The sequence below is a fragment of the Salmo salar genome, chromosome 02, assembly GCF_965601325.2.
Source record: "Salmo salar chromosome 02, fSalSal1, whole genome shotgun sequence".
Classification (NCBI taxonomy): Eukaryota; Metazoa; Chordata; class Actinopteri; order Salmoniformes; family Salmonidae; genus Salmo; species Salmo salar.
Window position 1 is genome coordinate 18,873,982 of NC_138292.1, and position 12,949 is coordinate 18,886,930.

The following is a 12,949-nucleotide window of genomic DNA, read 5'->3' on the forward strand; positions in this document are numbered from 1 at the left end:
TTCTCATCGGACTCGTTAAAGGAAAAGGTTTCTTCCAGTCCGCGGTGAGTAATCGCTTTTCTGATGTCCAGAAGTTATTTACGGTCACAAGAGACGGTAGCAGCAACATTATGTACCCAATAAGTTAAAAAATAAGTTACACAAAACACAAAAAAATAAAAAATAGCACAATTGGTTGGGAGAATGTAAAACGTCAGCCATGTTCTTCGGCGCCATCTTAGGCGGCATGAACGAGTCTTTGTGGTGCTTGTTGCTGTAATCAGGCTCACACAACACCACACACCCCTCAGAGAAGCATGTGATACTAGTCTGACTGCTATTACACACATGTTGACATGCGTACACACACACACACACACACACACACACACACACACACACACACACACACACACACCCACACACACACACACACACACACACACACACACACACACACACACACACACACACACACACACACACACACACACACACACGACTGATAGATGTAGAACTACAGTGGTGCTAAATGACCAGCACCATCTTGCGTTGTTTCCTCTCTAATATAAAGTATTGTGTGTGGTGTGTTTCCCATGAGATAAAGGATAAATAAGCAGTGCTTGACTTGGGCAGGAGCTCACTGGAGCTGAGTACCGGCACCTCAAGTTCTTTACTGCTTGAGCACCTGTTCCTCTTATAGGATATTAGCTCAAAAGTATTGTGGAGCTCCTGAACCTAAATATAAACAGTACCGCCACCCAAAACGAGTACCGGAACCAATTTCAGTCCAAGTCAAGCACTGTCAATAAGTCACACCACCGTGTGTGATGCCGCTGTTCACAGGGTGTTGTGTGATGCCTCTGTTCACAGGGTGTTGTGTGTGATGACTCTGTTCACAGGGTGTTGTGTGTGATGACTCTGTTCACAGGGTGTTGTGTGTGATGCCTCTGTTCACAGGGTGTTGTGTGATGCCTCTGTTCACAGGGTGTTGTGTTTGATGCCTCAACTCACAGGGTGTTGTGTGATGCCTCTGTTCACAGGGTGTTGTGTGTGATGCCTCTGTTCACAGGGTGTTGTGTGTGATGCCTCTGTTCACAGGGTGTTGTGTGTGATGCCTCTGTTCACAGGGTGTTGTGTGTGATGCCTCTGTTCACAGGGTGTTGTGTGTGATGCCTCTGTTCACAGGGTGTTGTGTGTGATGCCTCTGTTCACAGGGTGTTGTGTGATGCCTCTGTTCACAGGGTGTTGTGTGATGCCTCTGTTCACAGGGTGTTGTGTGTGATGCAACTGTTCACAGGGTGTTGTGTGTGATGCCTCTGTTCACAGGGTGTTGTGTGATGCCTCTGTTCACAGGGTGTTGTGTGATGCCTCTGTTCACAGGGTGTTGTGTGATGCCTCTGTTCACAGGGTGTTGTGTGATGCCTCTGTTCACAGGGTGTTGTGTGATGCCTCTGTTCACAGGGTGTTGTGTGATGCCTCTGTTCACAGGGTGTTGTGTGATGCCTCTGTTCACAGGGTGTTGTGTGATGCCTCTGTTCACAGGGTGTTGTGTGATGCCTCTGTTCACAGGGTGTTGTGTGATGCCTCTGTTCACAGGGTGTTGTGTTTGATGCCTCTGCTCACAGGGTGTTGTGTGTGATGCCTCTGTTCACAGGGTGTTGTGTGATGCCTCTGCTCACAGGGTGTTGTGTGTGATGCCTCTGTTCACAGGGTGTTGTGTGTGATGACTCTGTTCACAGGGTGTTGTGTGATGCCTCTGCTCACAGGGTGTTGTGTGTGATGCCTGTGTTCACAGGGTGTTGTGTGTGTGATGCCTCTGTTCACAGGGTGTTGTGTGTGTGATGCCTCTGTTCACAGGGTGTTGTGTGTGTGATGCCTCTGTTCACAGGGTGTTGTGTGTGTGATGCCTCTGTTCACAGGGTGTTGTGTTTGATGCCTCTGCTCACAGGGTGTTGTGTGTGATGCCTGTTCACAGGGTGTTGTGTGATGCCTCTGCTCACAGGGTGTTGTGTGTGATGCCTCTGTTCACAGGGTGTTGTGTGTGATGACTCTGTTCACAGGGTGTTGTGTGTGATGACTCTGTTCACAGGGTGTTGTGTGTGATGCCTCTGTTCACAGGGTGTTGTGTGTGATGCCTCTGTTCACAGGGTGTTGTGTGATGCCTCTGCTCACAGGGTGTTGTGTGTGATGCCTGTGTTCACAGGGTGTTGTGTGTGTGATGCCTCTGTTCACAGGGTGTTGTGTGTGTGATGCCTCTGTTCACAGGGTGTTGTGTGTGTGTGATGCCTCTGTTCACAGGGTGTTGTTTGTGATGCCTCTGTTCACAGGGTGTTGTGTGATGCCTCTGCTCACAGGGTGTTGTGTGTGATGCCTGTGTTCACAGGGTGTTGTGTGTGTGATGCCTCTGTTCACAGGGTGTTGTGTGTGTGATGCCTCTGTTCACAGGGTGTTGTGTGTGTGTGATGCCTCTGTTCACAGGGTGTTGTTTGTGATGCCTCTGTTCACAGGGTGTTGTGTGTGACGCCTCTGTTCACAGGGTGTTGTGTGATGCCTCTGCTCACAGGGTGTTGTTTGATGCCTCTGTTCACAGGGCATGTCACCTGTAGTCACTAGATGACCATGCTAAAGAGGACAAAAGTGTGAAAATGTATATAGAAAAGCACTTTAACTATTTGTTCGCCCAGTCTTCCTCAGATTTGATATGGCCAGAAGAAATGGCAGCAGTTTTATGGGCTCCTAACGAACTGTGCTATTATGTGGTTTTTCACATTATTTGTAACTTATTTTGTACATAATGTTTCTGCCACCGTGTCTTAATGCAAAAAATAGCTTCTGGATATCAGGACAGCGATCACTCACCTCGGATTAGACAAACGGTCGGTCTGTGCATATTTGTAAACAACAGCTGGTGCACGAAATCTGAGGAAGTCTCTAGATTTTGCTCACCTGAAGTAGAGTATATTGTGATAAATTGCTGGCCACACTACTTGCCTAGAGAGTTTTAGCTTTACTTTTCGTGGCTGTTTATTTACCACCAGACAAAAAAGTGGTCAGATGAAGCAGATGCTAATCTACAGGACTGTTTTGCTATCACAGACTGGAACGTGTTCCGGGATTCTTCCGATGGCATTGAGGAGTACACCACATCAGTCACTGGCTTTATCAATAAGTGCATCGAGGACGTCGTCCCAACAGTGACTCTACGTACATACCCCAACCAGAAGCCATGGATTACAGGCAACATTCGCACTGAGCTAAAGGGCAGAGCTGCCACTTTCAAGGTGCGGGACTCTAAACTGGAAGCTAACAAGAAATCCTGCTATTCCCTGCGACGAACCATCAAACAGGCAAAGTGTCAATACAGAGCTAAGAATTAATCATACTACACCGGCTCCGACGCTCGTCTTATGTGGCAGGGCTTGTAAACTATTACAGACTACAAAGGGAAGCACAGCCGCGAGCTTCCCAGTGACACAAGCCTACCATACGAGCTAAATCACTTCTATGCTCGCTTCGAGGCAAGCAACACTGAGGCATGCATGAGAGCATCAACTGTTCCGGACGACTGTGTGATCACGCTCTCCGTAGCCGACGTGAGTAAGACCTCACAAGACTGCGGGGCCAGACAGATTACCAGGACGTGTGCTCCGGGCATGTGCTGACCAAACTGGCAGGTGTCTTCACTGATATTTTCAACATGTCCCTGATTGAGTCTGTAATACCAACATGTTTCAAGCAGACCACCATAGTCCCTGTGCCCAAGAACACAAAGGCAACCTGCCTAAATGATTACAGACCCGTAGCACTCACGTCCGTAGCCATGAGGTGCTTTGAAAGGCTGGTCATGGCTCACATCAATACCATTATCCCAGAAACCCTAGACCCACTCCAATTTGCATACCGCCCAAACAGATCCACAGATGATGCAATCTCTATTGCACTCCTCACTGCCCTTTCCCACCTGGACAAAAGGAATGCTTATGTGAGAATGCTATTCATTGACTACAGCTCAGCGTTCAATACCATAGTACCCTCAAAGCTCATCACTAAGCTAAGGATCCTGGGACTAAACACCTCCCTCTGCATCTGGATCCTGGACTTCCTGACGGGCCGCCCAAAGTTGGTGAGGATAAGTAGCAACACATCTGGCACGCTGATCCTCGACACTGGAGCCCCCCAGGGGTGCGTTCTCAGTCCCCTCCTGTACTCCCTGTTCACCCACGACTGCATGGCCAGGCACGACTCCAACACCATCATTAAGTTTGCAGACGACACAACAGTGGCCTGATCACCGACAATGACGAGACAGCCTATAGGGAAGAGGTCAGAGACCTGGCCTGCTGGTGCCAGAATAACAACCTATCCCTCAACATAATCAAGACTAAGGAGATGATTGTGGACTACAGGAAAAGGATGACCGAGTACACCCCCATTCTCATCGACGGGGCTGTAGTGGAGCAGGTTGAGAGCTTCAAGTTCCTTGGTGTCCACATCACCAACAAACTAGAATGGTCCAAACACACCAACACAATCGTGAAGAGGGCACGACAAAGCCTATTCCCCCTCAGGAAACTAAAAAGATTTGGCATGGGTCCTGAGATCCTCAAAAGGTTCTACAGCTGCAAAATCGAGAGCATCCTGACTGGTTGCATCACTGCCTGGTACGGCAATTGCTCGGCCTCTGACCGCAAGGCACTACAGAGGGTTGTGCGTACGGCCCAGTACATCACTGGGGCTAAGCTGCCTGCCATTCAGGACCTCTACACCAGGAGTGTCAGAGGAAGGCCCTAAAAATTTTCAAAGACCCCAGCCACCCCAGTCATAGACTGTTCTCTCTACTACCGCTTTGCAACCAGTACCGAAGTGCCAAGTCTAGGACAAAAAGGCTTCTCAACAGTTTTTACCCCAAGCCATAAGACTTCTGAACAGGTAATCAAATGGCTACCCGGACTATTTGCATTGTGTGCCCCCCCAACCCCTCTTTTTACGCTGCTGCTACTCTCTGTTTATCATATATGCATAGTCACTTTAACTATACATTCATGTACATACTAGCTTAATTGGGCCGACCAACCAGTGCTCCCAAACATTGGCTAACCGGGCTATCTGCATTGTGTCCCGCCACCCACCACCCACCACCCGCCAACCCCTCTTTATCCTGTTGGGGATAGGGGGCAGTATTTGCACGGCCGGATAAAAAACGTGCCCGAATTAATCTGGTTATTACTACTGCCCAGAAACTAGAATATGCATATAATTGTTTGATTTGGATAGAAAACGCCCTAAAGTTTCTAAAACTGTTTGAATGGTGTCTGTGAGTATAACAGAACTCATATGGCAGGCAAAAACCTGAGAAGATTCCTTACAGGAAGTGCCCTCTCTGACCATTTCTTGGCCTTCTACACTCTCTTTATTGAAAACTGAGGATCTCTGCTGTAACGTGACACTTCCTACGGCTCCCATAGGCTCTCAGAAGGCGGCAGAACGGTGAATGATGCCTTTGCAGGCCATGGCTGAAAAACAGTAGCGCATTTGGATAGTGGTCGATCAGAGAACAATGAGACTGGGGGCGCGTGCACGAGCCATGTTTTTATTTTTTCGTCTTTGAACGAAAACAGGGTTTCCCGGTCGGAATATTATCGCTTTTTTACGAGAAAAATCACATAAAAATTGATTTTAAACAGCGGTTGACATGCTTCGAAGTACGGTAATGGAATATTTAGAATTTTTTTGTCACGAAACGCGTCGGGCGCGTAACCCTTCGTCACCCTTCGGATAGTGTCTTGAACGCACGAACAAAACAAAGGATATTTAAACTTAACTATGGATTATTTTGAACCAAACCAACATTTGTTATTGAAGTAGAAGTCCTGGGAGTGCATTCTGACGAAGAACAGCAAAGGTAATCCAATTTTTCTTATAGTAAATCGTAGTTTGGTGAGGGCCAAACTTGGTGGGTGTCAAAATAGCTAGCCCGTGATGGGGAGCTATCTACTCAGAATATTGCAAAATGTGCTTTTGCCGAAAAGCTATTTTAAAATCGGACATAGCGATTGCAAAAAGGAGTTCTATATCTATAATTCTTAAAATAATTGTTATGTTTTTTTGTGAACGTTTATCGTGAGTAATTTAGTAAATTCACCGGAAGTTTGCGGTGGGTATGCTAGTTCTGAATGTCACATGCTAATGTAAAAAGCTGGTTTTTGATATAAATATGAACTTGATTGAACAAAACATGCATGTATGGTATAACATAATGTCCTACGAGTGTCATCTGATGAAGATCATCAAAGGTTAGTGCTGCATTTAGCTGTGGTTTGGGTTTATGTGACATTATATGCTAGCTTGAAAAATGGATGTCTGATTATTTCTGGCTGGGTACTCTGCTGACATAATCTAATGTTTTGCTTTCGTTGTAAAGCCTTTTTGAAATCGGACAGTGTGGTTAGATTAACGAGAGTCTTGTCTTTAAAATGGTGTAAAATAGTCATATGTTTGAGAAATTGAAGTAATAGCATTTCTAAGGTATTTGAATATCGCGCCACGGGATTCCACTGGCTGTTGAGTAGGTGGGACGATTTCGTCCCACATACCCTAGAGAGGTTTTAAGCTACTGTTACTCTCTGTTCATCATATATGCATAGTCACTTTAACCATATCTACATGTACATACTACCTCAATCAGCCTGACCAACCGGTGTCTGTATGTAGCCTCACTACTTTTATAGCCTCGCTACTGTATATAGCCTCGCTACTGTTATTTTTCACTGTCTTTTTACTGTTGTTTTTATTTCTTTACTTACCTATTGTTCACCTAATACCTTTTTTGCACTATTGGTTAGAGCATGTAAGTAAGCATTTCACTGTAAGGTCTACACCTGTTGTATTCGGCGCACATGACAAATAAACTTGGATTTGATTTATATATTCAATTAAAACCTCAATAAAAATAACTAAAAAGTCTGATTTTCTACTTTAGAATAGTAATGTTCATAATTTCCCTGAGGGGTATATGGAGCCAGTCAGCCAGTAAGGTAGCCCTACAGGTTAGTCTGGGCAGTTTGGAGAAGTTTGGCCAGTTTGGAGAAGCTTGGCCAGTTTGGAGAAGCTTGGCCAGTTTGGAGAAGCTTGGCCAGTTTGGAGAAGCTTGGCCAGTTTGGAGAAGCTTGGCCAGTTTGGAGAAGCTTGGCCAGTTTGGAAAAGTTTGGCCGGTTTGGAGAAGTTTTGCCGGTTTGGAGAATGCTGCAGTGTTACTACATTCTTCTAAACTGAAAAGTTGTTGGATGAATAAACACAGTCAGAATAAGAGGTATTTACTCTCATTCAAAAGACATTCGACATATGCAGGGATTTCTCCTCTCTGTTTTCTGTTGTTTTTTTTTTATAGGGGAAGTCCAGGAAGAACCAGAGCAAAATGGTGGATTGTTTACAATGGTGATACATTTAGGTGAAGTAAGCATAACTTAGTGAGACTTAGCATGACATATGTAGGGTGGAACTGAGAGATGATGAAAATGACTGATAAGAGTCAAACATTTAGGGATGTTCAGTCACTAGTTCACATGAAGAAGGGAACAGAACATTAGTTTCCATTTCCATCAGATAAAGAGGGAAAAGGAGAGGAAAGGGGAGGGGAGAGTGGGGTGTGGTAATCAATGTTTAAAACCAACAGCCCATCCCCCTCTTCCTCACTCCCTCGCTCTCTCTTTCTCTGACTGTCCAACTCCTCGCACAACTTCGGTGAGTGAAAACTAAACCTAGTAAAACGTGTACCTGAGTGCCTCGCTGCTAAAATGCTTCAGTTTGTTTTATCTGTGTGTGTTTCTGATATGTTAGATGTGGCAAATTATACATTCTCATTGGGTGGTTTACCACATTTATTTGCAATTGTGTGTAGTTTAATGTTTTATAGTGATTAATACTTGACTGCAAAAATTTGAATGACTTCAGGGTGTGCTTTGCAACAGTTAGTAAGCGCCTGTCTGCATTGTTTGTGATCTTGAGTCAAGCTCTGCGGAGGGCGTAACTCTGTCTGCCTGTCCATTCAAACATGTGTGGGTGCTACTCAGAGCACTACGCAGTTCAGATGAAAGAATCTCTCTTCTCTTCCGCCTCCTCCCCTCTCTCTTCCTCCCTCAATCCTTCCATAGTGCAGAACACTACTACCTTCTATCCTCCACACCCCCCTCTCTCTCGCTCTCTCTTTCCTTCACTCTGTCCTTACCATAAGCTCTCTCTCCCCTCGCTCTGACCATTCTGTGAGTAGAGTGTGTTTCTAGTTATCAGATGGGCAGTCAGAGGGGTGGTAAGAAGGTGTGTCTGGTTGGATGCCTGCCGGTCCTGGGGCAGCTGACAGTGACTCAGAGACAGATCAGTGGAGTCCACCACAGTGACTGGAATTGTTCCTTACAACTATAATGTTGTGCTTACCATGTTCATACTATATGGTTGCTTCAGCGTCCTTATTTGACCACACTTACTGCAAGTCACTCTGGAGAGGAGGGTCAGCTAAATGAGGGATTTACATTACAGATGCTTCCTTAAACTCAGAAACTAGACTACGGGTAGGCAGAGAAAGAGAGAATAGAGAGAGCAACCTCCCTACATAGTGGCGAGGTATGTGAAGGGACAGAGTGAAGAGACACACCTTAACCAAACTAGATAGAAAGAGGGTGGAGACAGGTGAGGGGTGGGGGAGGTGCTGGGATTTCTGTTATTGTTTGCCTGAAATTACCAACGCGCCTTTCTGCCAATCCACCAATTTCCTCCCATCTGTCCTCCTGTCTATGTGTCTGTCCCTGTCTCTCTCTATACAGTATATATTATTTCTCTATTTCTCCTTAAAATCCCCCAGAGTTAATGAGAGAGACATGCAAGGGCGTTGGCTAGAGCCATGTCTGTTTGTGTTTAAACAACTCAGCCCCCTCTTCTCTTCCTTTCTCCCCTCCATTTCCGCCTCTCTCTCTCTTTCTCTCACCGCCTCTCTCCCTATGTCTCCATCTCTAACCTCTCTCCGCCTCTCTCCCTCTCTAATTACCTCTGTTGCGTTGCTCTCCATCTCTCCTCCCCCTCTCTTTCTCTTCCTCCCTTTGTGGTAGAGATGTAGAACTTGTTTGCAGTAGTGGGGAGTGGGGAGTGTGTAGTTTAGTCTTTGCTTCGTGTGCAACAACCGTTAATACTCTTTAAACCCTCTATTGAACCTGAACCTTGTGTTTAAACACGATTAAACCAGTGCCAACATGACTATTTCCCAGACATGTATGGAATGGTAACCCGGATGTAAGATAAAAATAGACTTGAATTGAATATGTCCCTTTAACTACGTTTCTGGGATTTCACATTTCAAAAAGTCAAATAAATAGATCAAATAATTCATATAATGTTGATAATATTAGATGTATTATACTGTGAATACAGAGTAACCAAACATTCCCCTCTCAAGGCGTGGACATCATGTCCACTAGCATCCTGCTATCATTAATAAAACTTTTTTTCTCTCTCTCTCTCTCTCTCTCTCTCTCTCAGTCACCATGTCACAGGTCCAGCAGGCTATGGCATTGCTCATCGCAGCCTTCCACAAGTACTCTGGCAAGGAGGGCGACAAGACGACCCTGAGCAAGGGAGAACTCAAAGATCTGCTCAACGCTGAGCTTGGAGAGATCATGGGGGTGAGTGGATCCTAGGAACAGTTCAGTTCAATCATGCTTTATTAGTAGCACGACCAAATACAATACTGCTAAAGACAGACACTATTGAAATATTGAATTTCTTGGAATATCACAAACACATGACCAGCCTCATCCAATAGAATAACTTAATCTCTCACACCTTTATAAACAAATACCAACTGTGTGGATTCTAGTTTTAACTTCTGAAATCAAAGTCTCACCCATTACCTCTCTCTCTCTCTGATCATTATAACAGAAAAACACTGACCAGGCAAAGGTTGACAAGATCTTCAAAGATCTGGACGCTAACTCAGATGGCAGTGTGGACTTCCAGGAGTACGTCACACTGGTGGCCTGCCTCACCATGATGTGCAATGAGTTCTTCAAAAAGAAGTGAAACAGCTCCCCCTGCCCACTCTCCACAGAACAGCAGCTCTTGCTCCATGAGTGAATTCATGATAAGATTAGCCAGATCCTCAATGCAGGTTCAGAGGGACAGAGATGCAGGTTTACACACATACACAGAAAAAGGGTTGGGTTGGTTATACACACCACACATAGACAGACAGGTGAAGGACACATACACTGACCTGTACACATACAGACATATAGGCTACAATCTCATTAGATGGAGAGGAAGCTCTTTGGTGTGTTTAAAGTGAAAAATGAAATAAACTATTTTAATATGTTTGGAAGAAAGCTGACGTATCATTTGTGCAGGTGTGTGTGTGTTTGTGCATGTGTGATTGGCTGTGTATGTCCTAAATAGGATACAGCAAGCAACATGAATCAAACATCAAACCTTTGTTTTCAGACACCTGGTGAAATAATACAATTTGTTGATTATGTCAACGTAAACCAAACATACAATGAAATTAGGGTATATGAGGCATCCCCTATATTTGACTACTTAATTACGTCACAATACTGTTATCTACTCCAGTGCCAGTAAGAATACAGGAAGTCAACTGTTACTGTGAAGGTCCAATAGAGCCACATATAGAACCATCTCCAAGATGAAGCTTCCTACCCAGCAACATGAAACAACAAAGATAATATCCTAATAATTATACTGTATCGCAGGTCTCCATATAGAACCATCTCCAAGATGAAGCTTCCTACCCAGCAACATGAAACAACAAAGATAATATCCTAATAATTATACTGTATCGCAGGTCTCCATATAGAACCATCTCCAAGATGAAGCTTCCTACCCAGCAACATGAAACAACAAAGATAATATCCTAATAATTATACTGTATCGCAGGTCTCCATAGAGAACCATCTCCAAGATGAAGCCTCCTACCCAGCAACATGAAACAACAAAGATAATATCCTAATAATTATACTGTATCGCAGGTCTCCATATAGAACCATCTCCAAGATGAAGCCTCCTACCCAGCAACATGAAACAACAAAGATAATATCCTAATAATTATACTGTATCGCAGGTCTCCATATAGAACCATCTCCAAGATGAAGCCTCCTACCCAGCAACATGAAACAACAAAGATAATATCCTAATAATTATACTGTATCGCAGGTCTCCATATAGAACCATCTCCAAGATGAAGCCTCCTACCCAGCAACATGAAACAACAAAGATAATATCCTAATAATTATACTGTATCGCAGGTCTCCATATAGAACCATCTCCAAGATGAAGCCTCCTACCCAGCAACATGAAACAACAAAGATAATATCCTAATAATTATACTGTATCGCAGGTCTCCATATAGAACCATCTCCAAGATGAAGCCTCCTACCCAGCAACATGAAACAACAAAGATAATATCCTAATAATTATACTGTATCGCAGGTCTCCATATAGAACCATCTCCAAGATGAAGCCTCCTACCCAGCAACATGAAACAACAAAGATAATATCCTAATAATTATACTGTATCGCAGGTCTCCATATAGAACCATCTCCAAGATGAAGCCTCCTACCCAGCAACATGAAACAACAAAGATAATATCCTAATAATTATACTGTATCACAGGTCTCCATATAGAACCATCTCCAAGATGAAGCTTCCTACCCAGCAACATGAAACAACAAAGATAATATCCTAATAATTATACTGTATCGCAGGTCTCCATATAGAACCATCTCCAAGATGAAGCCTCCTACCCAGCAACATGAAACAACAAAGATAATATCCTAATAATTATACTGTATCGCAGGTCTCCATAGAGAACCTATTGGACAGTACTGAAGATGAAAATTAAGATTAGCCATAGTCCAGCAATCGCCTAGTCTTAGATTTAATCTAAGACAAGGCTGCGTAAGGAAGTTTGTACATGTCTATCACCAGATGATCATCGCCGCGGGTCAGAGCAGGAAGGTAGGGGAAAGCAACAGCAGCAACATAAAAATAGTGCGTAAAGTAGCACGCAGTAGAAGGAAAGGTTGTTCAGGTGTCAGGAAGAGGTGTTCTGAGAGTGTGTGGCCATATGTTTCAAGCGTCTAAGATTAGGAGTGCTGATTTAGGATCATTTTTGCCTTTTTAGATCAATATGAATGATATTACTTGGACAGAGGGGGACCTGATCCTAGATCAGCACTCCTCCTCAGAGGCACGATACACACAGCCCCTGGTCACGCAGCCACTCGGTTGAATCTAACACATCTCTATGATGCATTAGTCTTGATCAGGGTTGGGGTCAATTCTACTGACATTCTAGTCTGAACTGAACTCCTATAGAGAGCCTCCCTGTCACATTCAACTGATGAGAATTGAAATTGATTGACACAACTCTGGTGTCAATAAAAGTAACATTTAGGCCTACAGTAATCCAGGGTACTTGATATGTGAGAGTGAGACTAGAAGGTGGAGGTTGTTGTGCTCCAGCCCAGTGCAGAGGAGACCGACAGGGCCGAGTGAGGCCAGGAAAGAGTGAGGCTGTTCTGAGCTGAGCTCTTGGTTGTTCTCTCAACCATCAAGGTTTCGGCCAGAACATCTCAGCAGAGCCACCAGTGGGTTCTCATTACTGTTGTGTGTGTGTGTGTGTGTGTGTGTGTGTGTGTGTGTGTGTGTGTGTGTGTGTGTGTGTGTGTGTGTGTGTGTGTGTGTGTGTGTGTGTGTGTGTGTGTGTGTGTGTGTGTGTGTGTGTGTGTGTGTGTGTGTGTGTGTTCATTTTACAGAGTAGGTTGATTGAGAACACACTGTATTTTATATGGCAACGATTCCTTCTAGGCCTTCACCAGTTCTTGTGATGATTGAAAAGACAGGGGGCATTCAGGGACATTCAAATCAAATCAAATGTATTTATATAGCCCTTCTTACATCAGCTGA

At 44.4% G+C, this 12,949-nt stretch overlaps 1 protein-coding gene across 1 annotated transcript; it reads left to right on the top strand.

Annotated features, from left to right (window-relative positions):
* The first annotated feature begins 7,552 nt into the window (after positions 1–7,552).
* LOC106594007 (ictacalcin) lies at positions 7,553–10,349 on the top strand. The gene is made up of 3 exons (XM_045698901.2): positions 7,553–7,722; positions 9,508–9,650; positions 9,907–10,349. The coding sequence occupies exons 2-3, from the start codon at positions 9,513–9,515 to the stop codon at positions 10,045–10,047; spliced, it is 279 nt and encodes a 92-aa protein (XP_045554857.2). The 5' UTR covers positions 7,553–7,722; positions 9,508–9,512; the 3' UTR covers positions 10,048–10,349.
* Positions 10,350–12,949: the final 2,600 nt, after the last annotated feature.

What these genes read in the sequence shown, in the direction of transcription:
- LOC106594007 (XM_045698901.2), top strand. Translation starts at nt 9,513, where the DNA reads ATGTCACAGGTCCAGCAGGCTATGGCATTGCTCATCGCAGCCTTCCAC. An exon ending in AGCTTGGAGAGATCATGGGG is followed by an intron (nt 9,651 to 9,906) that starts GTGAGTGGATCC and finishes TCATTATAACAG; the next exon opens with AAAAACACTGACCAGGCAAA.